Here is a 27398-nt window from a genome sequence, read left to right as displayed (position 1 = left end):
AGACCTTTCACTCGGGTGGCTTATTGCAGGCTTGGATATGAGAGGATTACATGCAACGTTGCATCGCCGCTAGTGATCCCCAAAAAGACGAACCGGGTCATTTGTTTGTATGATTCGGAAAAAGAACGAGCAAAGGTTTCTCAAACAGGCGTCTATAAAAGTGCATAATATCTTTAGCTCATGTCCGACGAGAAGCCTATCGCGTTACGTTTTGCCTGTTTTGTTTTTTTTTGCTTTGCAATACATAACCGTAGATCGATATCAAACGACCAATGGCTCCATGTAACATACTTCAGTGAATATATTCATATATATTTATATATAGATATATATTAAATTACCTATTTGAGAATGTCATAAATGAATGCTTAACCATCTCAACGTTTGAATTGAGAACTTTCTGATATCTTTCTTTTCTGACGGTCTATTCCAAACAGAACAGCAGGACGCCAAGTTTCATCAGCAGGTGATATAAGTTGCTGAGATGAAGGACAGAAGGTCTCGTTGCATGTCGGTGAAAACGACCGTCCGATGCTAATATAGCATCAAACAGAAGTCCGTACGTGTCGTCGGCCCCACGTGATAACATTACAGTGCTTGTTTGTAGGGGGAGCGCCACCTGAAGGAAATGGTTAGCGTCTTCAAGTCTTCATCAGACGTACAAAAGTGGTCGTTTGACCACGAATGCAAAGCCCAAAAGATGCAGAAACCGACAAAGGAAATCCTGTTGAGTTTGAATCCCATCAGGTCGGCGCTCGCCAAACATGATCTTGTTAGCGTTTGGAAGCTCCTGCGCTCGTACAGTAATTACGAGACGGGAATTCAATTAGTCATCGCGATCGGACCTCAGGCTCTCAACATCAACGTTGGGGGTTTAGGAGGTTAGGGATCACGGGTCACAGGTAAGTCTCCACTCTCTCCCAAGGCTGCATCTCTGAAAAGAAACCCTCGCACAGGCCGAAGCCCTGATCCAGAGTCAGCGGGATGACCTGGGCCTCCTCTTTGATCTCCTCCCAGGGATGGATCACCACCTCCTCGGGCTGCTCCGGGAACAACGCAACGGGCTCCTCGAACTGGTGTAGCGGGTGCTGCTGTGCCTGCACCAGCATCTGATCCTGGTGCAGATGATGCGGGTGATGGAGGTGGAGGTCGGCCATGTTGATGGAGCAGTCCAGCTCCATGTAGCCATAGGACGGGTGGTGATTCGACGGCGGCTGGCCGTGACTCTGGAGCTCCCCATCCCCGGTGCACCACCTCCCCAGCCCTGCCGCCGGGTGCTGCCTGCCCTGGATGGACACCTCCATCTCGCAGCCCAGGGAGCTCAGAGCCGTGTTGATGTCCAGGTCCTCGAAGTTACTACAGTTCCCACCGAGGACGTCGTCGAACACCGACGTCAGGTCAAAGTCCCCCCTCAGGACGTTGGCGCCGCGGGCTTCCGTCCCCAAGAGCGGCGACTTGGGTGCCCGCACTTCCTTGCCGCCATGTTTGGCCGCCAGGTGCTTACGCCTGTTGCTTGCTCCGCCGCTTCCGCCCTGGTAAGGGCAGCCATTTTGGACCCTGTGATAGGGGCTTTCCTGCCCTTGCAGCAGCTTTGCCTGTCTTTGGGCACTGCCGCCACTGTAGTGATTGGCGGACATCCTCCGGCGCTTGAAGATGCCGTTGACGAACATGTCGGCGTACTGGGGATCGATCTGCCAGAAGCCACCTTTCCCAGGCTCGTCTTTCTGTCTGGGGACCTTCATGAAGCATTTGTTGAGGGACAGGTTGTGACGAATTGAGTTCTATATAGGAGGGAAGGAAACGCAACCACAATTGTCAATTTTATAGAATTACATAAAATATAACATAATTACGTAAAACGTGTGTGTGTGTGTGTGTGTTGGTGTGTGCTCAGCTGTCTTTGTGAGAGAGTGAGCATGAAGGAGGGAGGGAGCCTGCATTGTTGTTGTTTGTATAGGAAAGCAAATGCACCTAATGAGTCTTTCTAGTAACACAGCTCTGTGCATTTCAAACGTGATCAGCTGTGCTTAGCCGACGGCTCTCCAAGGAACCCTCATTAACACACAACCCTGCAAGCACGCGCACACACACACACACACACACACACACACACACACACACACACACACACACACACACTCTCTCTCACCTCATAGACACTCCGTGCTCTCCACTCCACCCCCACCCCCTTGGCACACTTGTCAGTGTTCCTCTCAGACAAAACCCTGCAAGAGCTTTCTCTTTGAAGATGGAATTTTTTGTAGGGATATTGGCATAACAAAACACTGGGAATGATCCTAATCAAGGGTTGAAGCGTAAAAAGCTCATATCATATTACTGATTTATAATAATACATCTAAAATAAATAAATAAATAAATAATAATAATAATAAATACACACACACACACACACACACACACACACACACACATATATATATATATTTATTTTTTTTGGTACATGTAGGTTTCTCCTCTTGTGCCTCAATAGAAAAGGGGTGTCTGCGGCACAGGTGTCGCCGGTCACCCTTCTCTTGCGCCTCCATTTATCGTCCTCATTCATAATAGAACAGAGACTGAGATAAGGGCTCTCGGTTACCTGCCAGCTGGGCTCTGCGTGTCTGTAGTAACAGAAGTTGTCGGTGATCCAGTTGTAGATGGTGGACAGGGTGACTTTGGGCTGCTGGCTGGCCTGCATGGCCATGCAGATGAGCGATGCGTAGGAGAAGGGCGGCTTGACTTTCGGGTTGGTCTTGTAGTCGATGTCCAGACCGGGCTGCGGGGCGCCCTGGACGGGGCCCCGGTAGCCGCTCCCGGTTGTCCCCGGGTGGGCGTAACCGGCGAATCGCGCGCAGTCGCTGACCGAGGTGACGGGGCTCCCGAGGCACACGGGCATCCCGGTTGCGGCGGTGTCCCCCGCCGGTGGACTGGACGGGGAGTCGGTGCCCGCTCCGGGGCACCCGGGGGGTTTGAGGTGGTGCAGGTGGTGCATGTGATGGTGGAGGTGGTGGTGCTGCGACGACGTGGCGGCGGCTCGCTCCGGGTACGCGTTGAGGATGGAGAAGTTCTGCAGCCAGTGGAGGCTGGTCAGGCTGTCGTCCGAGCAGGGGGTGGTCCCCTGGTCCTCCGGGTGAGCCGTCAGCCATCTCTCCTTGAACTTCGCGGCCATATCGGGGCTCATCAGGACCGGCATTCTGCTGCGGTGGAGACGTGGGAAGGACGTGGATGATCTCCCTCAAATTGTCATTGGAGTGGACACTGTTGTGTGCCCAGCTCAATCCGGTCTAAGAAACAAATTGCACAAACACGCAAAAGCACATTTAATCAGTCATGGTTTCAGTTCATATTCCGTTTCAAATGAAGCTAAAAAGCAATAATATGTATATTTTTTTCTTTTTTATTCCCCTTACCTTAGCTGTTTCCTGGGTGCACCTGTTGCGGCGGCGTCCGTCCGTGCGCTCCGCACTCCGAGGCGCGTCGATTTTCTGCGCAACAAGTGCTCTTTGTGGGAGCGAGGGCAAGTGCGGTCCCTATGGAAGAAGCTCATGCGGGGATTTGAAAAGACGACAACAAGCGCAAATCCATTACGACCCAGGCGGAATTATTCGTTCATTTAGTCCAGTGAGCGCGACCCGGTGTTTTGATGGTGGCGCAGTTTGAATGCGGGGAGAGGGTAAAATAGTCGCTCATAAGGAGGGCGACCGTGATCCCTTTAAATGTCCAGGAGACCCCTGATTGGTTGGCTCTCCTGTCCGCGGTTCCACAGGTTGTCTGTCTTTCTTTCTTTCTTTCTTTCCTCTTTCTTTCTTTCTTTCTTTCTTTCTTTCTATCTCTCTACCTCTCCCCTGTGTCTATATATCTCTCACACCCACCCGCCCCTCCTCCCGTCTCCCCGCAAGACAATAGACGTACAATGACGTGCAATAAAGAAAACGTAGTTTCTCCACGCCCCCCTAGTCCATGAGCTCTTTCTTCTCTGCCGCGACTGAAAGCAAAAAGTCGCGCCACAGAACCCGCGCTCGGCGCGCAGTTTACCCCCCAACATCCCATAATGTTAAGGAGGCCCACCGAAGATCACGTTGAAGAGTGCGTCTCATGCAGTTATTGACCAATATTTGCCAGGGTGACCGTTTGCATCAGTACCGTTTTCACTGCATTTTCCTGGCTGAGACTAGTACCTCTGAACTTATTTTTTACTGTAAGATAGAAAGACAGACAGACAGACAGACAGACAGGCAGCCAGGCAGCCAGGCAGGCAGGCAAGCAAGCAGACAGACAGACAGACAGACAGATGGATAGATATTTGATTCATCCCCGGAGAAAAACTGCGGTGTTACAGCAGTTCACATCAAAATAATAAGCAATAATAATAAAGTAATAACAATAAAAAGGGAAAAAAATGTAAGATGCAATAAACCTAAAAAACGAAAACACCTTAACACTAAATAACATTATATATATGTTATATATATATATATATATATATATATATATATATATATATATATATATATATATAACATATATATATATATATATATATATATATATATATATATATATATATATATATATATGTACTGATATATAACATATATATATATATATATATATATATATATATATATATATATATATATATATATATATATATGTATATATATATATATATATATATATATATATATATATATATAAATTGCGGTGTTACAGCAGCTCATATCAAAACAATAAGCAATAAAAATAAAGTAACAAGAATATTAAGAGAAAAAAAATCAACTGTGTATAAATGTATGTATAGATGTATATATATATATATATAAACAAACCAAATGAACAAAAAAATGTGTACTGATACAGATAAATTAAATACTAACTAAATAAATACAAACTGGCGTCTGGAGCGTTATCTTTATTTATCACTCCCGAGTCCCTGTCTATCTCTCTCTGAGTCGACTACAGTATATTGACAGTTGAAGCCGTGCAGGTCTACGTGCAGATCTCTTGCGTCACCAACTGGGTAAAGAAAGAAGCAACAAAATTAGTTTACATAAAATAAAGCCAATAAACGTTTACCGCGCATCCATTTTCTACGCACTGATTGGTTTAGCTAAATATAAAATTTGCGGGCTGCAAAATCTCCCAAAACCTCCAAGTAATAATGACAATAATAAAATATCTACAACAGCATGTAGGTTACCATTTGGAGACCCCTGTAAACTTTAGGTGAAGGAAACTATTCGATTACATTGGACACACTGTCACCTAGTGGATCCTGGGTGTATTACCAATAAATAATTTCGGTCATATACACTGTAATTGTATATGTGCGTGCGTGGGTGTGTGCGTGTCGTTACGCAGCAGAGTGGTGGTTTTGCATCATTCCATAACCACATCTAAAACTGAGAAGGTCAGTTGCGGTGTGCACGGATTGCAGGGCTTTTAGAGAAGTTCTGGTTTCTACAGGCAGCAAGTGAATGTTTGCATAGTTGCCCTTGAGGTTGCCATTTCTGTTGGAGCAAAGAACACATAAGTAATTAACTGCAAATATTGAGTATTTATTTACTTTTATTTGAAGTTAATTTACTAGCCATAAAGGATGAAACGGGGGGCCCTGTCCCCAGAACCTTACAGTGGCGGGGCCATATTCAGCATGCATATCTGCATATCTTCAGAGATTCAAGATTCAAGATTCAAGATTTTTATTTGTCACATACATATACATACTTCCATACATATATGCAGTGAAATGTAATGCAACGCACCCGGTGATAGCACACAATATGTCCTAGGAAAAAATAAAAAATAAAATAAAATAAAAAGTGGAAAATTCCTTTCTAATAGACCGACTAACTGACTCCTACAACGTAATACAGTAAGTGGAATACTTATAGAATAAGATAAAAAAAATATATAGAATAAAATACAATAAAAAATAAATTGAAATAAAATGGAACAGATAGAAGGAATATGCCTATGTATATACAGATATGTGCATTTAAAGTGGCATGTGAATTGAAGTGGCACGTGAATGTGAATAGTGTGAGGTAGTGTTTGGGATAATACTAATAATAAGAGAGTACTTTTCATGGTATACCAAACCGATGTCTAACAGGTCTTTTCAAGGGGGACACAACAGTGGCATTCAGCTGCCTATTGGGGGCTTCTGCTGGGGACCAGGCTTTCAATCTGGCTCCAGTTTAGTGGCCTGCTAAACCCAACACGCAATTTCCACTCTCGTGAGTGTAGCTACACGACAATAAAATAGTTAATTCACATTGTACATCATGCGCATTCTTGAAATCATCGGTTTCCATTTACGGAAATGCTTCAAGCGAAATAAAGAACCGCTAGATAACGCTCTCCCGGATTTCTGGTAGAAGTGTCCGTGCGCTATGGCTGGGGGGGGAGCTGATGCTTACCCGCGGGCCACCGGCAGGCGTCGCCGTAACCCACCCCCCCAAAGACGTCGCACGAAACACGAAACACGAACGCGCGTATTCGCCGCGACCGTCGCGTTTCGGTCCGACTCGGGTTCCAGTGAAATCGCCCGTCTGCGCAACGACCGTCATGCCCGTTATGCAAGAGTCAAGCAGGGGGGCGGGGGTCGAATGCGCTCCGTGAACGAGAGCGCCCTTACACCCCGCGACAAGCAAGTTACGCCGCCATGCCTCGGTGTCTGGAAGGGCGGCGTTTAAGCACGAAGCTGCATTTATTTTCATATATATTCGTTTTTTTGTCGCCGAGAGCGGTGTGACGCAGGCGACGCATGAACCCACTCCCAACGCGCCCCCCCACACCACGGCTGCGTAATCGGCGCACTGGCGACCCGGCGGTACGCGCACCATATTCGGCGAAGGCAGCGATACAGAGCGGCGCGACGATTGGGCGAGAGCGGCCGTCACTCACGAAGCTCCGCCCCCCGCCCCCCCCCGGCGTTTACAAACAAAGACAGGGCTCGCGGTACTTGTAGTCCAAAACAAACCATCGTGGCGGGACACCGACGCGCGAAATAGGACGCGTTTCGGTTATTCCCATCCGCAAACACACACTGAATATGACAGAGAACAGTCGTATATGTGTAAATAGGTGTGACGCGACTTGCGTCCGGCGTCCAGACTCTGAAGAAACGAAAACAAGTACGTTCCTCACCCCCTGCCGCCTACAAATCCCAGCGGCGGCGCCGTCGCCTGATTGGCCGCGCTCCCCTGTCAATCAGAGGCGAGGCGGAATTCCGTCTACACCGCCGCTCCTACGGTAAATATTTGTGTTCGCTCAACCGGCTGTAATGGTGGACGACTGAGGCGGCGGGGTAAAAAGAAAACGGCGAGAGGAAATCAACTCGCGAGGTGAGAGTTTCCGAAGAAGCCACTATCGCCAGCCGCGAGCAGTAGGACGGACATACAAAATGGATGAACTCAAACATCAGGTTATGATCAACCAGTTTGTCCTGACGGCGGGTTGTGCGGCGGACCAGGCGAAGCAGCTTCTGCAGGCGGCGCACTGGCAGTTCGAGGTGAAGGGCTTAATGTTTACGTTGGACTTAGTGGCATCGTCATTGTTGATAGAGAATTCCGTGTCAGTTATATCATTCAATGTCATCTCACAATTATTATTATTTTTGTCTCCGGGTTGTAGACTGCCCTGAGTGCCTTTTTTCAAGAAACAAATATTCCATACGGCCATCATCATCAAATGGTGAGTGTTGTACTAGACTGGAGTTTATTTAATAAAAATAAAAAAAATCTACATGATATTATTATTGTTTTTGTTGTATTGTAACGTTATATTCAAACTGCATAATATTCGAGCCTCGCGGCTTTGCTTCATCTGGGGGAATGAGAACTAGTGTGCAGCGCAGGGCGAGAATGGGGATGTTGTACTAACAATAACAAAGCACATGTCGGCCATGTTGTGCGGCTCCAGAAATAAACACAGGCAGGCATGCAGCAGTGTGTGTGTGTGTGTGTGTGTGTGTGTGTGTGTGTGTTAGAGAGAGAGACAGAGCGAAAGAAGGGCAGAGGGAGGCACAAAGACAGAATGTGGGAAAAGAGGCCATAACATTGAATATGAAGCTGCTGAAGCCAGTGTCATTTACTGTGTATGTTTGCAAATTTCCGCTGTCTATCGACTATGTACCAACAGCTGTGGTGCAGAACGAAAGGAAAGGACCCCCCTCCCTCCCACACACACACACACACACACACACACGCACACACACACACACACATTTCTGTTTAGATAAAAATGCAGATACAAAGACAGCTGCTTTTTGCTGCTTCTTTGTACTGGGCCCATCTTCAAATTGGCATCCTGCTCTCAATCACACAATCAAACCATTCTGTGTCATCATATTCATTTGTATTTGTGTGCAACGAAACAAAGAGTGTGGCGTTCGAGCAAAGCTGAGAACACGAGGGCTGCGTGATCAGTCATGCCTCGCACGCCCAGGCAAGTCACATATTACAAACCATCGACTGGAGTCCTCCTGCCAGCGACGGTGGCACATCCGCCCCTTGTTAGCGGCTGTGCATGCGCCTGTCTGGAAGTAGAAACGGCTCCATTCGATCAAAATACGTGTGTGTGTGTGTGTGTGTGTGTGTGTGTGTGTGTGTGTCAAAGACTGAAACTAATGGATTTGGCTCGACGGTATTCCAGCGCTTGGATTACCTCTCCAGTCTTACCGTTTGTGACAAAGCAACCTGGATCCTGATGGAGATCTGACGATTCTACTCTCCCAAACTGTCGACGATATATTTTCAACTTTTCCCAATTCAATTTACACAAGTCTGATTATCCCCCAAACGGTTGGAATGTAAACCTGTGACGTATCTCCAAACGTGTTATCGTCACTGCGTAGAAGAAAAGGGATTCAGGAAACCGAACTTCCTCACACGGCCCTGCGATGAAGCCCGAGCTCCCCTATCGCAAGTTGAGTAAATATCAGCTTGGTTCTGCATTCAGCGACGGCGACGTCTCACCTGAAAGGACTTAAATTTCTAGAGTAAACACATTACAGAATTATTGTCTCTGCCGTTGCGTTGGGTTTCTGTGTCAGCAAGTGGGGGAATAATTAAAGCCTGGGTACGGATCAGCTCTCTCTGTGTGTGTGTGTGTGTGTGTGTGTGTGTGTGTGTGTGTGTGTGTGTGTGTGTGTGTGTGTGTGTGTGTGTGTGTGTGTGTGTGTGTGTGTGTGTGTGTGTGTGTGTGTGGATATCCAGTATTGCCAGATGTATGTCTCCTTGGAAAATGGGATCACAGGTGCACACCCCTGCATATATTTCATTTTAAAGTGTTGGTGTGTATTGGTTGTAATCGGTTGGTCTACAGACATCTTCAACTTCACTCTCGGTCTTCAGAGGCCGTTTTGGTGCGCTACGGGGAGAGGCGTAATCTTTGTCAGCAGGGCAGGATGGGTCCTCATTCAAGTGAATCAGTTTACGGATCACTGTGGTCATGTACGTCGTTGTTGAGAAGCTCCACGACCGCTTATGGCTGAATGAGGCCTCTCACTCTTCTGTCAACCAGCCATACAGAGGGGAGCGAGGGGGTCACTTTGAAGGTCACCCTCAGCCAATTCCGCATCCACCTCCCTCAAAAAAGATTTTGAGGGAGGTGGATGTTGTGTTTTTTGTTTTTCCATCCTCACCTAAATTTGATAATGTAGAGCTGAGAAAGGCCATAGTCACAAAGAAGGAGCAACAACGAGTGTGAAGAAAGGGGCTTTCATTTGCGTTGAGTGAGCCTGTCAGATTGGATTATTGTCACGTATTGCCGAGGTTCCATCATTAAAGTGTTTGCACTTGTGCTAAAATCTGTTTAATCAAAAATAGAGCAGTCGTTGTCAAATGTCACTAAATGTCATGATGAGATAGTGGATATCGGAAACGATAAGGCTGTTTACCTGAACACCCCCTGCCTTCTCCACGCCCAACGTCTTTGTCGATCAGTAAAATAGAGTGGGACTAATCTGCCTTAAGTCTCACTGTGATTACCTGTGTCCTGGAGGCCGCGGCTCGTCTATGGCCATGAGACGGCTCTCTCTCTTGTGGGAAGATTAATCGAGTGCGAGAGTGTATTTAGTCGGCCTTCACTGTCTCACCAGTACATTCTTGTTGTGAAAGGTGGAAGATTTAGCTTTAATCTCTCTTTTTAGGATATGATTTCCTTTTGGCGGCGATAATAGAGGGCTGGCGGGGGCAAGAGCAGCTTGTCGTGTGGGTGTGACTGTATATTTCTCACACGCCATCAGTAGTGTGTGTGTGTGTGTGTGTGTGTGTGTGTGTGTGTGTGTGTGTGTGTGTGTGTGTGTGTGTGTGTGTGTGTGTGTGTGTGTGTGTGTGTGTGTGTGTGTGTGTTATACAAGCTTTACATGCTTTACATGTAGTCCTTTGAGTGTGTGTATACTTCATGTGGGCAGGCCAGACATGCGTGCAAGGCCTATTAAGTGTAGAGCCATTCCATCACAGTTGTACTGCGGGGGGGCGTCACCGGGGCTTACGTCAGCTTTGCATGACCGGTAACCAATGGGGCCATGGCAGCCAGTGCCCCACTCCCCCCGGCCGGCCATTAGGCTTATTCCAACTGGCTCACTATATACTCCACTCCACTCCACCTCCAGCACCACTCTTTCCCCTCCACAGAAACGGTGCCAGAGCAACACGTTCTGACAGGGTGTGCGCCTCGCTCTGACCCAAAATGGACCCTTTCACAGTGGATAAATGGCTTTCTCTCTCACTCTCTCCCCCTCTCTAACTTGACCCATGAATGCTTTCTCTGTTTTCAAGGTGTGAGCCGGGTGTCTCTTCATGGAAAAGGGAAATCCACTGACTTAACTCAACTGTATGTGTGTGTGTTTGCTGAGGCATGTGCACGGCAACGTTGCTCATGCGTGTATGATTAACCAGCTCTGTGTGTTGTTCCCGTATGGCCACAATAAAGTCAATAAGTCATCATGTGACGGCCAAGCAGTCAAATACCCTTCTTTGACTGGACACGACCATGTGACTGCTCCTGCGCCCCCTCGGAACGCAAACTTTATATTCCGCACCGCTCTCCTTGTCGGTTGGCCATGTCTCCCGGATTAAGGGTTACACAACGCTATGGTCTTACATGGAAGAATTTAAAAGGCTTTGTTTTGTTTTGACTCCCACAGCCTGGCTGTAAAAGCAGGGCTTGTATGTTTAGCACATTCATACAGCACAATGACTTTGAAAGCTGCTGCAATGACCAGCGCCGCCTTCTTCCTCTTGAGTCAAGTATTCCTAGCTATTCCAATATCAGAAGGAAGTGGGACAGGGGGAAGGGGAAAAAAAAACATGAGTGTGGAAAGGAAAAGAAAAGCGAGTGAAATAAAACCCTTCTGTCTTACATAATGGGTTAAGGTTGCCTTTAAACATATGAACACAAAAGTGCTGATTCAATAAGTTTGCTTACACCGGGTCTTGGTGTATTTTGGAGCCTACTTGAGCACTTTGGGCCTTCCCATTAGAAACAGATGGGGCGTTCGGTCTCCGCTGTCACACTCTGTGTAGCTCGGTCAGACTACGGCCGTTAAACTCAATTCCCTAATCTTTTTGCTCAGTGGCTCCCTTCCGCCATTTTGGACAGTGTGCAACATCTCCCACTCGCTGCAACGCGGCACTGTTCAGCCTACATTCCACAACCTATGGTCATGAACAAACAGAGCCAGCCAGCCTCCCCGAAAAGGATGATCATTTTGATTAAAAAAAAAAAAACTTTTTATATTTATCCTTCAACCACTCTGTGATTACCGTTCGCCTGCTGACGTCAACCGAAAGTCGGAGCCGAGGCGAACACAACAGGAATGAGCGGTGGTGGGTTATGGTGATGTGGCAAGTTGGTATCCGGCACCGCAGGGAGGCTTATAAAACTGGGTGTAAGGTTGTTTTAAGCCTGATTCCTGGCACTGTGGATTCCCCCGAGGGTTTAAGGAGGAATGGATGGGGAGGCTTGTGTGTATATGCGTGTGTGTGTGAGATCAGGGGGGGCGGATTGGTATTTGGTAACTACAAGCATGTGGTTTTAGCATCCGGGTGTGTCTTAAATCAGTGTCCCTCACTATTCTCTCTCTTTCTCTGTCTCCCCTCTCCTTTTCTCCCATTCATTCACTCAGGCCGTGGCATACTCAGGTTGTCTCAATGAAGAGTGTGTGTGTGTGTGTGTGTGTGTGTGTGTGTGTGTGTGTGTGTGTGTGTGTGTGTGTGTGTGTGTGTGTGTGTGTGTGTGTGTGTGTGTGTGTGTGTGTGTGTGTGTGTGTGTGTGCACGCAGAAGAGCAGAGGCATAATTACCATCATCAGTCAGGGATGCGATAACATCATTGACTGTCTGTGCCGATTCCCCTCTCCGTCCCAACCCCTATTCACAGTCATCGTACCCCCAAGGAGAGTCCGAGATATGTTTAATACTGCAAAATGACAATTATGAATTACCTTATTTGTAGTGTACCTTTTTAAAATAGGGAGGCACAGAAACCATTTAACTGGAAAAGTACTTTGTTGGAAAACTTAGTTGGAAAAAGTTGTTTGTTTATTGCAATCTGAACAATGGGTGAATTGTGTCCAAAGATAAAGTGCTCTATTCTATCCCCCTCTCTCTTTCCCCTTATGTCCTAGTGTCTGAATAAGCATAATACACTCCCCCGTTTAAAAAAACAAAATAAAAAACATACATGTAAACGAATGAAAAGCACTAAATGGTGCGGTAAACCAAGACTGAAACGATGGATAGAAGAGGAGGAGAGGAGCGCCCTATATTCCTGCAGGGTACAGCAGGCTAATCGCGGTGCTAGATAGCAGCTAAAATGTCTCCTAGATCTAACACACACAGCACCTTTGTGTTTCCGTGGCGACACAAGTCAGACCCTGTCCCGCTGGAGACAGTTACTCACAAGTTTATTAGGATCGGAACAAGATAAATCGTGTGTGTGTTAAAGGTGTGAGACTTCCGAGTCTGATATCTACATTTGTCGTGTGTGTGTGTGTGTGTGTGTGTGTGTGTGTGTGTGTGTGTGTGTGTGTGTGTGTGTGTGTGTGTGTGTGTGTGTGTGTGTGTGTGTGTGTGTGTGTGTGTGTGTGTGTGTGTGTGTGTGTGTGGCGCCTGCTCTGCAGCCATGCCAGGCAGCGAGCCACATCTGAAGAGGTTTGGCCTGCACTCAGCATGTTCCAGCCTGCTGCCCTGTGTCTTTCCAGGAGCACTGCTTCCCAGAACACAAACCACACACACTAACCCTTGGTTTACGGAGGCAGGGAATAGGAATCCATGTGGGAGTACTTGAAGGACCAGATGTGTTTATGAGCAGCAGAGTTAGATTGGGTTTCACATAGACACGTGGGCTCAGGAATCATATGCACACACACACACACACACTGTCCTTCTACCTCTAATAACACACATATAGTCTCATACACATCATTGGCTGACACAAGGATGACACATTGTTGCATAAACCCAACTGAACAAAACAAAACATACTCAATGCACAAGCAGACAGACACACTCATTCATTAGCCCAACTGAATAGGAAACTAGAGAAGTCGTGTGTGCGTGTGTGTGATAGAGACTTTCTCAAGAGAACCATTGTTCCATCTTCTCTCTGCCATGCCTGTGTTGGCCTGCAGGTCCCACTGACCTAGTCCTTACGCCCCCCTGATACTGGACACAAGCTGAGTCTATTCCGGGGAGAAAAGCCACACGACGAGTGCAAGGAGAGTGTTGACACACCTTCCTGCGTTAACTGATGTGAAATACGGAAGGGAGGGAACCTTGAGAAGGGTACGACAAGTGTATCCCTTAAGTGCTGGCCCTTAATTCTCCAGTGCTTCATTTGTATTTCCTCTTCTCTTCTGACCTCGGCCCTTTACCTAAATGGCGGTATTTGACGGACCGCAAAGATATTTTATCTTTTTATATACATAATTTTTCTAGACCTCTCCTGTTGAACCTGAAGCATAAACCCAGTTTTCATTGGCCAAACGCCGAGGTTTTTTGTGTCGCACTCCAGCTCGGCAGTCCTTCGTTGTGACCTTTGACCTCGACGGTCCATCCGCAGGCCTTGCCCCCCCCTCCCATCAGCAGTAAGGCTTATGGCGCGGTAAACAGAACCGTAGCTATCCGCGGCCTAAATGGCAGGGCACGCGTGTACACCATTCACAGTGAAAATATGCCGAGCCCCTCATTTTCTTCATCGTTCTCTCTCTGTCTCTCTTGTTCTCCCTCCTCTTTGTGAGGTGTCAACACTCGGAACAGTCTGGGGTAATGATCAACTCGCTCTCCCTGGAACATTGACCTCATAACGTGCGTTTGTGTACACTCTGCGAGAAAACACGATTACACTACAGCGCACATGCGGGCTTCCAGGCCAAGGCTGCTGGGAACCAGGCTGGTCTCTGTGATGGGAGGCGGGGGTCAGATTTGGGGCGGGGGCGGGGTCAGGTGCTTCAGAAGCAGCTGTCTTCCTCCTTTATTTAGTTTGGGAAAGAAGCAGCTACATGTGACATGTGACACCCACCTCCCTCCCCTGGGGTTCTACTATATCACAGACTTCCTTGTATGGTTAGATTAAGTATTGTTATTCTCGTGGTTGTTGATGTTATTGTTTTGGTTATTGATGGTTGATGATTAGGCATTTACGGGTGCTGGTGTGGGATTTTCTTCTTTAGCCCGATATCAGTCTTTAAGTAGGGTAATTGGTACCGGAGAATGCCCCCAATACAACAAAATATGAAACTCAGAGCGATAAACCAAATGTCAAGAAAAACAAATTGTCGCCATCCCCAAGAAGTTGTGTTTTTGGTTCTAATGTTCTGCAGGAAAAGTGGCCGTAAACCCGCTAACGATTGAATTGAGCATCAGTAACTTTAACACTTAGGACTTAAAGGACTTTAACTTTAAGGACTTGAAGGACGCTTTGATGATGGGATGTCCTGCCTAATGCCGGAATGCATTGTGAAACATGCAGGAATTGAAATTGTTGGGTATTTTTAGACTTTAAAAATAACCAGTACCAGTCAGGTACACCGTGCCCCACTATTTTCAAAGTGCTATCGTTTGTCTATTACCAAAGTTAGCTTGCGGTGGGCCGATGTTGCATCACAGCCCGACCGACAGCAGAGCCGCAGTGTGAGAAACAAAGAGGCATTGCTGGCGCTAACCTGATCTGCTCAAAGGCCCCGGCGGAGCGATCCCTGTTTAAACATTTAACATGCACGACAGACTCGTGCAAGTACAGCCGTGCATCTGCTCCTCCCTTCTACCTCTGACATCCACCACATCTCTTCACTTCACATCCCATCTCTATCCATTTAGTTTCATTTCATCAGTGGTTTTCACTCGCCTGCCTTGTAGCACTTTATATCTCCCCCTTTCACCTCTCTCTCTCTCTCTCTCTCTCTCTCTCTCTCTGTTTTCAGAACATCGTGTTCTTAGGCTCGTTATGGCTTGCTACAGGAGGGATCTGCACCGTTAGAGGAGGCAGCTTATGCTGTTTAGACCTGTCCTCTTCATACCCTCCTCTTTATTCTATTTTAAATGTTTATTTTCGCTTGGAGAAGCTGACTGGGCATGCACGCAGGACAACGCCCTGATGCACATCATTCAGTGTTACACGTTTATACCTGAGCTGCCCACACTTGTAGTGAACTGGTGGAGTTCCCACCAGGAATACCGGGAAACACACAGGGATGTGTGACCTTGTCTGAGGTGAGCACCATGATGCTTGTGTGTTGTTAAACTTCACACATACAGGCAAGCAAGTGCCGACATGCCTCCATGTCAACGGGCCACTGACATAATGGAGGGGAAGAAAATGTAACAGAAAGTGGAACGTATTTTGAAGAAGAGGGAGCTGTGTCATCATCTCCTAGGTAACTGAAAGGGAAATTCACACAGAATGAGAGGTTTCAAATAAGAACGCTGAAATACCTTTGAAATACCTTGTCCAAACAGTTGCATGTTTGGTGCTACAAGTTGACCTGTTTCTCAGGATGTTTGAGGTCATTCAATAGTCAAAATATTGTTATTTTCAAATACTACTTATTATTATTGTTAGGATTTTTATTATACTCTGAATATTTGGGCTAAAAGTGTCCAGAACAAGACAATTGCTAAAGGTACAGACCCGATTGAGATGTTGCAAGAACCGGGACGTCACACACATGTTGTGGTTCAAGTTTCATCCAAATCAATCAAAATTTGACCCAAATCTCGTGCTTCGTGCTTCACCAACACGGCAACATTCGAAAACTTAAGACCAACTGGACGCTTTGTGACATCATCATCACCACATTTACTATAAGTGTGTGTGTGTGTGTGTGTGTGTGTGTGTGTGTGTGTGTGTGTGTGTGTGTGTGTGTGTGTGTGTGTGTGACATTGTATACAAGACATTGTATAACCCCGTGTTATACAACGCGTCATTGTGATCCTCCTTACTTTGCATGATTCACGACAGCGGTAAGATAGAAAATCGGTGAGTCCATGTTCACTGCGTAACCTAACGGAGAACTTGGGCAAGAAAAAACATTATTCCACAGAAACTGGGGACCACGTTGAGTCCACCCCAACTGCGGGAATGAATGATGTGTTCACATACTTCTACTTGTACAACAACGCTTTTCGATTTCATGGAACCGTAAAAAAACATAGTGTTTATTAATTATGTTTGTGAAGTCACATGTATTTATTATGATTGTTGTAAAAAATAATCACAAAGTTTGTAGTAACTAATGTTCCCAATGGGCGAAAAATAGCCGAAAGTCCACAATATTATGACACACTACACAAGACAAAGATGACTATGGCCGAATAATTACAATGTTGCCCACCATGAAAAATTCAGACGAGAATCAGCCTGAATCTGTGTAGTTTCATGTATCACTACGGAAAATCTTCAAAATATTAGTCACTTACGCAACTAAAATGGACCCTGTGTATTGCTGCCTGCAGTTATATATCTTTTATTTATTATTGCATTTATTTTTATTTTTCTATCCGGCAGTTGTGTTATGGGAAACGCAACTATTTTGGCCAAATATCAAACGGTGCATAATCTGTTCCCTGGAAACAGTGTTTATTTTCCCCACTTTCAAAATAAGAAAGTTAGACTGAATGTGAGATCTCTTGGCTGGTTAAGACGGACCTTTCCCAGACTCTGCTGACACAGGGTTGAATCCCAGCGGAGTGTTTCCTGCTCCATCGCTGTTTGTCTGCCCGTTTTTACATAATTCTGTATGAATAAAAACTTACACAGCTGTTTACTGGGGTGACTGGCCTCACACCAGCCTCTTTTGAAAATAATAAACTGTGTGTGGGGGTTAGAGTGTGGATGTAAACGTTTTGCGGACAAGGTTATAATCACGCTCATGGGAGGTAACAGAATACTCCGAACAACTACAGGAGAGGATGGAAAGTGTGGCTTTGTCGCAACCGGCTGTATACATACACACATAAATAACATTCCTGATCCTTCTGTTTTGTAAAGGCTCAGGAGTCTATCTTTGTGGACATAAAAGAGTGTGTTTAAAGCTCTTCATCATTATGATCTGCTTATGTGTTCAAACTCCACCATTAAAGTCTCCCACTTGAGGTTCAGCACATTGAACTACATTCTAATAGGCACGGATGTCCCCCTCCGATCTCAAAGATTGGTATTGGGGCCGATCAAGTCATTTCTTTGACTGAGCAAACTGATCGGTATCAGCTATATAAGCCCGATCCTTTGTTTTATATCAGTGTTGTAAATAGAGTGTTGTTAACGGAGAGCACAATTGTGGCAGGACGCGGCTAAAATGTCCGCAGTGTAAAAATTATTTTAAATTAGGAAATTAAAGCAGTCCAACAGCCACTTATGTCTGCAATGCGCGCATTTCACGAGGTAATGGTAACAGAGCTGGGTTCATAGTACCAATTTGATATGGCACCTAAAAAAATAAACACTAAATGGAATACAGTGAGTTCACTTAGGTTACTCAGGGAAAGGCTGCAGCGAAGCAACCGACACTGGATGATGCTTTTAAAAGTAGAGAGAAGTTTCCTCGCGACAGCGACATGGCCAAAAGGATTACAGAGAGGTTAATTCAATTCATCGTTTTGGATGACCAGAGAATACAGTCTTTTGCCATCTTTTGGAGCCCGACAGTACTTTTCAGACACTGCCCTATCGGTGCTTTACAACAAGATTCGTGACCACCTACGGGGTCTTTTATCAGATGTTACTGCTATTGGCTTTACCACAGACATTTGGAGTTCTGATGTTTGCTGGATGTCATTGCTTAGCCTCATTGCACACTGGATTGACTCCACTTTTGATTTAAAGCGTGCGGTATTGCATGCGCATCAGTTTCTGAGAGACAATCAAGGAGATGCTGAACACTTAGACAAGCAACGAGTCATGTTCATGTTCATTTTGCGGGACAAAGTAAGAAATATGGAAAAAAGTAACGCGTGATGTGGGGGTACCAAGTGTGGTCTGTATCATGCACACTAGTGGTGTAACAGAACATAGTTGATCCGCGATCGGTATGGACCGCCCCCCACGGTTCGGCTCGAATGTGAACCACGGATCAATTGCAAAATGTAACCATCATAGTGAAACAACAGTTTTACTGCCACTGTTACTTTTTAAAGTCATAATTCCCTGAATATGGTTTCTGAGTTGCAGTGAAAAGAAGAGACAAGACAGATGCATGCTGTGTTTTACTTTGAAGCACTGTGATTGGTTCATAAGGGTGTCAAGTCCCCGATTAAAAGGCGAAAATCGATTTTTGAACTTAAAAATCACAATCACGTTTGCGGTTCCCCCCCCGTAATTTTGTGGGTTATATTGTCCGACATAAATGTGAGCTCTGATGTAACAATATCTGAAAATCAACTGTACTGTATCGCTGAAGCCCAAGTAGTAGCTCAGCTGGAGCGCAGCTTGTGCCTTCTAATAATTAAAAATTAAGGTGCGCACCAATTAAATAAAATATGATATTTTACAATATGTCCACTTGATTTGTCGACCTGAAAGGGCAGAACAGAGACCGGCAGCTTGTGAGAAGTGCTGGTAGGCGATCCATAAGAGTAGTTAACGTTATGGATATGATCCGGATTGTGATATCAAAGATAATATAATAATGTTAAACAGAACACGAGGCTGTGATATGATGAGTGGAATTAGGAAAAAAAGTCTAGAGGAGATGTGACGATGGAGGAGAAGATGGAGGAGAAGAGGCACTTGCAGACAGTAGCTTTGAAAAGAGCCGGCTCTTGCGGCTCCCAAGCATTTCTTTTATCTATGAAATTGTATGAAATGCTTTGTTTATATATATTCCACTATAAAAAAAAGAACATTATTTATATATAGATTAAATGTAACTGGACTAAAAGTTACTTGTCGAGAAACAATTGTTTTTCTTTACAAATCAAGACTAGATAGGGTTGGGGTCAGTGCTGAAAAATAAGGTGATACTGAAATTAAATTAAGTTACTGTGGGCAGATCTAATCACATTTTTAGATTGACTACCATGTTAAAAGGAATGAAACATATTGCAGTTTAATTTAACAGAATGTTGAATGTTTTATATATTTAAAAATTGTATTTAAACATTGGACATCTTGAATGTTGTTTTTATTTAAGTGTTTTACAGAATAAATGGGTACAAAGTTATTTCTCTCCCCTTTTTTTTTTTTTTCTTCTTTTTTTGCTTTGCTAATCTGAAAAATGATCAGATCCGTGACTCAAACCCGTGATACGATCCGAACCGTGAGTTTTGTGATCCGTTGCACCCCTAATGCACACGCTTCAGCTGGCTGTACACGAGGGTCTGCTTTCTCAGCACAGCATCACGCACACACTGGCCAACCCAAGGAAGATTGTGCGGCATTTCAAGCATTCACCACAGGCCTACACACGTCTGGAAGATATCCAGGTTGATATTAAAATGCTAGCCAAGCACCTAGAGCAAGATGTGCATGTTAGATGACAGCACTCACTACATGGTGTACAGCCTTCTGGAGCAGTAGCTCCAGGATACTTCACAACCTGAGGCGTGCTAAGAATGCTCTCATTCAAGGGGTGGAGAAGATGGAGGTAAGGAGGGCTGCCAGTGACGTGTCAGAGGCAGAGCCTGTGAAAAACGCACTACGTCAAAACACAGCAAGCAGCAGCCTTGCCAGTGTCTTTGATGAGATCTTAGAAGAGGGTGAGACAGAGACGGCGTCTGTAAAGCACCTCATCAACGTTGTTCAGGTGTAGAGTCACCTCACAGAGCAAACCATCCCATGGTCAGACAATCCACTACAGTACTGGAGGACACATGCTACAGTTTCCCTCACTTGCTGTGGACAGCCTATCGGCTCTAGACGTCCTATCGAGGTATATTTTCCTACTGTCAATTACAAATGTCTTCATTAATCTTCAAGACGTGTCTTAATTCAAGGCGGTATATATGACACAGGGGTGTTGGCTCATTACATCCTGGTCGTCAGTCCGTAGAACTTGTCCGAGCACCTTCGGCCCTCGTTCCTGTCTACAGAGCACCTACTTCACCGTCATCACACGGATCGGTCCCCATGGCAACTTGTCTCTGTCTGCCATCTCTGTTCAGAACAAACTCTCCCTCTTGCTGTCTGCTTTGGCTTCAGCCTAGCTGCGAGTCTATTATTGCGTCTGGGCAGAAAAAAAATCCTCCGAAGCCTGATGAGTCAGTGATGCTGTGTGTGTGTGTGTGTGTGTGTGTGTGTGTGTGTGTGTGTGTGTGTGTGTGTGTGTGTGTGTGTGTGTGTGTGTGTGTGTGTGTGTGTGTGTGTGTGTGTGTGTGTGTGTGTGTGTGTGTGTGTGAGAAAAGAATATCTGCGGGCTACAAAACTCTGGAAAAAGTAGTGTAGCAATTAAGCTAATTAAAGGCCTTGAATGGCCTAATATGTTTGGGTATCAGAAAATAGTGGGCCATTCAAGTCCTTTTACCGATACCCGAAACACTTAATTTTACCCTGATTATCCTTATTTAGTCTTATTTTTACCTATACTGTAGTATTGTTAAACTAACAGTGCCTTTCTTAAATATATGGGTGTACAGCTTTTTTCGTTAGAAACGTTGTGTAGTTTTCAAGGTTGTATTACAGTATTGCAGTCTGAGTTTCAGTATAAAAAAATTGGTTGGAGCCATTCTTTTGTCCTGGAAGATTTCAATGTCCCGGCCAAATGGGAGAGATTCTGTTCAAACATTATCTGTATCTATTGAGCTTAAAAACAATTGAAAGGCAGGCTATATAAAGAACAAAATCGTGAATCCATGTTGTTTTATAATTTTATTTTTGAATATTCAAGATAAAAAAAGTCCCGTCAGTTAATGCCCCTTTCAAATAAATAAAGAAATATTACACACATTACGATTTGAAATCAAATTATTTCCGTTCGGAACAATAAGTAACAAGTTCAGCTGCTTTAATTAACATTTTACTAAAATACAATTTTGATAAAATCAAAAACAAAAAAAATATGGCAAGTATGTCTAATTAAATAATAAAAGTTTGTGGGGTTGCACATCTTGTCGACATATTTTACACAATGGATATTTACCATCTGCTTGAGGTCAGAACTTAAATATCCCAAAAAACAGCCAAACTATGGATGAATGTTTCATTGTTGTCACATTCAACTGTCTTTCTGCTCCTCCTCCGAGTTCTGGACGCCCCAATCTGTCGCTGCTCCTTGTGTGTTTACAAGCGCAACCTGTCCACGACAGAGGGGGCGGGGCTTATTTCTATGTCGATTAACGTGATTGGTTAGAGGTAACAGGTAAGCTTTAGATCGTCCAAACTGATTGGCTTTCCGTTGCAACTTGCCAAACTCCGAAATGAACAGATATGCGGAATTATTTTATCGAAGTGACCGAGTCTATTTTATTTCGACATAGAGGAAAAAAAATATTGTGATGATTATCGTTTTCATTTTATCACCCAGCACAAGCTAAAATTGTGCTTAGAGGGAATTATTTTCACCAGACATTATGACCGGAGCGATTTAAAGTGAACGGATTTTCCCAGTCAAAAACCGGTAATCAATGGATATTCTGATTGCAGTACTGTACTATCAGTCATATTGTAATACAGCATTCTAGGTGTCTGCTGTTGGCCCATGTCCAAATGTGTATCGATTGTTTTTGTTTTTAAATGTCAACATATGACTGTAAGGACTGTCAATGCTGAACTCACCAGGGGTCATTACAAAAAGCACTGAGACACTCACACATGCCCCACTGCCAAACTGCACTGTACGTAGCTTACTGTGCTGCATACTGTACCACTGTACTGGGTTACTGCATTCTGTGTTGAATTGCTCTTCTGTTCGGTGTTACTGTATTGCTGTCGTACTGTATACTGTACTGTATATCTATACACACTTTATTCACGTGCACTTTACTGCAAATATCTGTATATACAAATAGTCTATCCCATATACATAACTCTATTTCTTTTAGTTCTATTCTGTACCCCCACTCTGTATTACCTTTTTGAGTCTTGTTTTATTTTTATTTTATTTTATTGATATTATTCTATTCGCTTACTGCGATACGTTTTAGGAATCAGTTAGTTTCAGTTAGTAAGCTCGGTAGTAATGAGGTTATCTCTTATGTTCAGTTAAGTAGCTATTGTGCATAATCTCCTGGTGCGTTGCAAAGACATTTCACTGCATATATGTATGAACGTATGTACAGTATATGTATGTGACAAATAAACCTCTTTAATCTTGAAATCAAAACCCCTGAATTGTAAGAGTTAGTGAGAGAGAGCTGCAAGAGTTAATCAGCTACTATCCTGCTCAGCTTACTTGTCAGCCAGTACACAGAAGGAGAGAGTGCGCAACCTTGTTGAAGTATTATTGGATGTTGTCCAGTGAAGCCTAACACCTAAATCCATGTCCTATAGAGGACTCTACATTAGCATAGCAAAAGAAATATGTAAAATATATGGACATTAACCTACATAGACTTGTGAAATTTGAAAGGACCTTTTTTTCTGCCCTGCCACACCTAAAAGAAAGAGTGGGCACATAAAGTGTCTCTCATTATTTGCCAACTGATCAGGAGTCCCCGTGATCTCAGCTGTATCGCGCGGGCCCCTGTGACCACCCGCCGACCGCCAAGAGCAGGAAGGGATGTTTGGAGGTCGTCCGCAATTCCAGGGTGTCTTTTTACCCGCAGGAAACGGCCTTAGGGACATGAGCCAGCGTTTCCTGTCAGAGGGCACCGGGGGTACGCTCACCTTTCACAACAACATGCCACTCCGCGGGACTCTAACCCAGACCTTACAGGCCATCATGGCATGGGCAGCGCGGCACAGCCCCAGCGTTGTATTTATAGTGAAGGGACCTGCAAGCTGCAGCACTTTTAGGGTGCGTTGTGATCCGGTTTCCCCACCGAGGAAAGAGAGCTGGCCGTCCCCCCGTCGGGTCACTCAACTCTCGGTCAACTCTTGCCCGCCTGATTCAGTTATAAGGGCCACACATTCTCGCGACCCTTCTTTGAGATAGGTGTGCAAGAGTAGAGTTGGAGCTGAAACTTGCAGGACAGGGCCATACTCGAGGACTGGGTTGGCAAACTCTGGCGTAGAGTAATGCAGAAGGAAGGCTTTCCAGGGTTTACAAAGAACTTTGTGTAGTCAGAGGTTCATCAGAAAACTTGACCGCCACATGCAACCCAAAGATGCCTTTCTGGGTCGCTTAATTCATAGTAGAGGCTCTCTTCTCATCAGACATTACAGGACTTTGACGCTCAGCCCCCGAAAATAGCACACTTACAATCTAATTTTCAGTCGACAGTCGTCCACAAATGTAGCAACATCAGAGTTGTTCCTGAATTGGAACCTGTGATCCACACATTTGCAGGAAACTCTCAGGAGCCATCTCTTTGTGTTTGTGTCCCGCCCGGCAGTAGTGGGCTGTAATTCGGCTTCAAATCCAATTCCGACATGAGCTCGGAGTGTGCGTTACAACGTCTTCACATCGATCATAACTTCTCTTTGTGGCAAAATTGCATCAATTTAAATGAGATAAACCTCGCGTATTTCCCTTTAGCTAAATGACCACAAAACCAAAGATTTGCTGAGATCCATTTTTAGTTTTGAGGTTTGTTTGTTCACGGATACAATCATCATCATTAAAAAAAAAAAAAAAAAAAAAAAAAGAAGAGTCTTTGTTACCTGTTTTCGCACAAATGTTTAAGAGGCAAACTGCATGATGGTGTGACGAGGTTTGGAGTAACTGCGGAAAACTACTTGTGTTTTCCTGGTTCTACCTAGAGGTTTAGGGAGAGGAAACCACCCTGTGGAACAATGTTTTTACGTATCTATATATACTGTGTGTGTGTGTGTGTGTGTGTGTGTGTGTGTGTGTGTGTGTGTGTGTGTGTGTGTGTGTGTGTGTGTGTGTGTGTGTGTGTGTGTGTGTGTGTGTGTGTGTGTGTGTGTGTGTGTGTGTGTGTCTTGGAGAGCCGGGCAGTGAGGAGGATGAGGATCATTTGTGCTGAATGCTTACTATTTTTGAGCAAACAAACATGTTGATCACGGGGCCCCCGTGTCGGCGCTGTGGTACGTTCCAGTGTTGTCTTTGGCGTGTGTGTGTGTACGTGTGCGTGTGTGCCACTGTAGGAACTCCTGGCAGCAGATTGATAGTGTCGCTAGTACAATGGGGGGTCATGAAGGGTCAGAACACGGAGGACAGACAGCGGTAAACACAGTGTGCCATGGTATGGAGGTCTGAGAGCAGAGAGTGTGTGTGCCCCCACAAAGACAGCCTTTGTCTTCAGTTTAACCAGTCTCATCCCTCAAGAAAATCGTGTGCGTGTGTTTTTCTGGGTCTCGGCGAGGTTGTGAGAGGTGGTGAGGTCACATTGTTGATGAAACAGGAAGTTGATGCAAACAAAGGTCAGGAACTAATGGTATGTAGAGCCAGATGGGACAATATCGTTCCACATTAAGAAGCCCTTGGAGAGAGAGGCTGGGATTCCCCCACCCACCACCCCCCCCCCCCACCGCCACCTTTCTGCCACGCTGGGTGTTTATTCTCACACTCTCTGACCCCGCCCTCCCGCTACTGCCTCCTGTAGCACAGAATGGGACTCATAACCTCCATGTTCACAGAGGACATCCATCCCAGATGTAGGTCGGGGCCATTGGTTAGAACATCTAGAACAGTCTATAAAGTTCATCCCTTAAGACCACATTTATTCTTTTTACATTTATATCACGATATTTCATAACCAAAAATCCCAGATGATATCTCGCCCAGCCCTGTTTTATCATATCCTTATGTAGCTTAGTCATTGTTCTTTTTCCCCATTTTCTTAAAGACTGCTTTGCAGTAGCATCATTTTTTACAACTAATTTTAAATGCCACTCACATTTCACAGATTTGTCGCCTGTATTATTCTAATATCTCTCTCTTTCTGTCACCCCGCTCCCGCTTCCAGATGTGCACCCCGGCCAACACGCCGGCGACGCCGCCCAACTTCCCGGATGCGCTGACCATGTTCTCGCGTCTGAAGGCGTCGGAGAGCTTCAACGGCGGCAGCGGCAGCCCCATGGCGGTCTCCATGGCTACCTCCCCACCGCCCACTCAGGCCGGCGGCTGGGGGCTGCCGCCCGGCGTGCCCCTGCCCCCACCCCAGCAAGGACTATGGACTCAGGGGCAGCCGCCCTCGCAGGCCCCGCCCTGCCCCGCCTGGCCAGCGGCGGCGGGGGTGAACGGGGGACCCCGCCACCACCACCACCACCATCACCACCACCACGGTGGCGGCGGCAGCGAGCAGAAGGCCAGTGTAGCCATGGAGGCCGAGAGATGAACAGCCTCACGGGACTGTTTACGTGGGGGGCGGGGCTTATCGGGGAGGGAGGGAAGGGAGGGGTGGGAATTAGGGCATGGAATAGGGTGAGGTGGGCGGGGCAACACCAACACACCCCCCCCCCCCCTCCCATTCTGAATAACAGCGCGGTGCGATGGCTCGGACGGACCGGACCGGGGTACGTCGCCATGGCAAACAAACTCAAAAACTCAAAAGTGGACGCTTTGAAGACGAGGATGAAAAAGCAATGCAAATGTTCAAGGAGAAAAATAAATAAAGGAGATTAAAAGAAAAGCGCACTTAAACACACACACACACAGACACACACACACATACTGTATAGTAATGAAAGGCAACTGAAATCCTCTCGGTAAATGCATAGATATGAGAAATATTACAAGGGGGGAAAGAATAATAAAAAAAAAATAACAACAAAAAGGCAAATGGTCACGCCCAAGGATTTTGTGTAACTTTTTTAATTTTCTTTTTTCAAGCAGACAAAGAGGACACTTTTGTCTTTTGTCGTTTTTCTTTTTTTTTTTTTTTCTCGACACGTGTGTGCACGTGACCGGGCGGTTCAGTTTTCCACATAAACACACACACACACACACACACACTCTACGCAGTAAGAAGAAAGCGTTTCCTCTGTTTTCATCCCCCATCTTTGCGGTGGGATGTACTATTTACCTCACCTGGTGGTCACCTGACTTCTCTCAGCCAATCAGGGATTCTTAAAAAAACAAAAAAAAAAAACAAGGAAAAACGAACCGTCGGCGCTGAACGATGCAGGACTTTGTGGGGTTTTTTTTGGTTGTTTTTTTTTTTCTTTCCTTCTTAAAGGCAGCAGATGCTCCTGTTTTTTTTTTTGGGGGGGGGGGGTTAGATTGTGCTAAGTGAATAAATAATCTTTTGCTAAGATGGCTTCATCTTCATCTGCGGCAGCGGCGGGCTCGACACACCTTTTAAACCCATCGGACTCCAACCTTCACTCTCTGCTCGGCAGATCTGGGTTTTATTACTATTCTGAGGGAAAAAGAAGTCACGGTTTGATATAATATAGTTTGTGATATTAATTGTTCGGGGGTTTAGTTTTTATTAAAAGTTTTTTTAGAAGGAGGTCACAGGAGGCGGGGCTTGTACTCCACTTTGGACTGTTTCAGAACAGACACATTGGAGGGGGGAGGGGGTTAAAATGTAAAAAATGCAATGAAGCCATTTGAGACCTCAGTTGCGTTGGCGGTGCAACGTCGGCTATTCCGGTCCTTGGTCCATTTATTACTACAATTCAGGGATAAACCTGATGAATGGCAATATAAATAAATAAAAATATATAAAAAATAAAGTTCTGCCCCCCTCACCCAGCTGGGGCCGTCTTTATTTTGGAGTTTATCAAAGCGAGGGAGGGGGAGTTAAGAAAAGAGATTTTCAATAGCTGGCGGGTTTTTATTTTTTAAAGATGATCAAGATTATGAATATAAAGGAGAAAGTAACTTATTTATTTTTTTCTTCTATTCATTCTGACTTCACTAATTTCTTTTTAAAAATGTTTTTATTT

The 27398-nt window shown here is 45.3% G+C and overlaps 2 protein-coding genes across 2 annotated transcripts; one reads left to right on the top strand and one right to left on the bottom strand.

Moving 5' to 3' along the window:
• Positions 1-896: 896 nt before the first annotated feature.
• On the bottom strand, positions 897-3193 carry foxj1b (forkhead box J1b; the record flags this gene model as incomplete). Its single annotated transcript, XM_080020970.1, has 2 exons — positions 897-1781; positions 2600-3193. The coding sequence occupies 2 exons, from the start codon at positions 3191-3193 to the stop codon at positions 897-899; spliced, it is 1479 nt and encodes a 492-aa protein (XP_079877096.1).
• Positions 3194-7296: 4103 nt separating this feature from the next.
• ubald1a (UBA-like domain containing 1a) lies at positions 7297-25870 on the top strand. Its single transcript, XM_080020902.1, has 3 exons — positions 7297-7516; positions 7639-7698; positions 25472-25870. The coding sequence occupies exons 1-3, from the start codon at positions 7409-7411 to the stop codon at positions 25841-25843; spliced, it is 540 nt and encodes a 179-aa protein (XP_079877028.1). The 5' UTR covers positions 7297-7408; the 3' UTR covers positions 25844-25870.
• Positions 25871-27398: the final 1528 nt, after the last annotated feature.

Source organism: Zeus faber, assembly GCF_960531495.2.
Source record: "Zeus faber genome assembly, chromosome: 20".
In the NCBI taxonomy this organism is placed as follows: Eukaryota; Metazoa; Chordata; class Actinopteri; order Zeiformes; family Zeidae; genus Zeus; species Zeus faber.
This window is presented reverse-complemented; position numbering and strand designations above follow the sequence as displayed.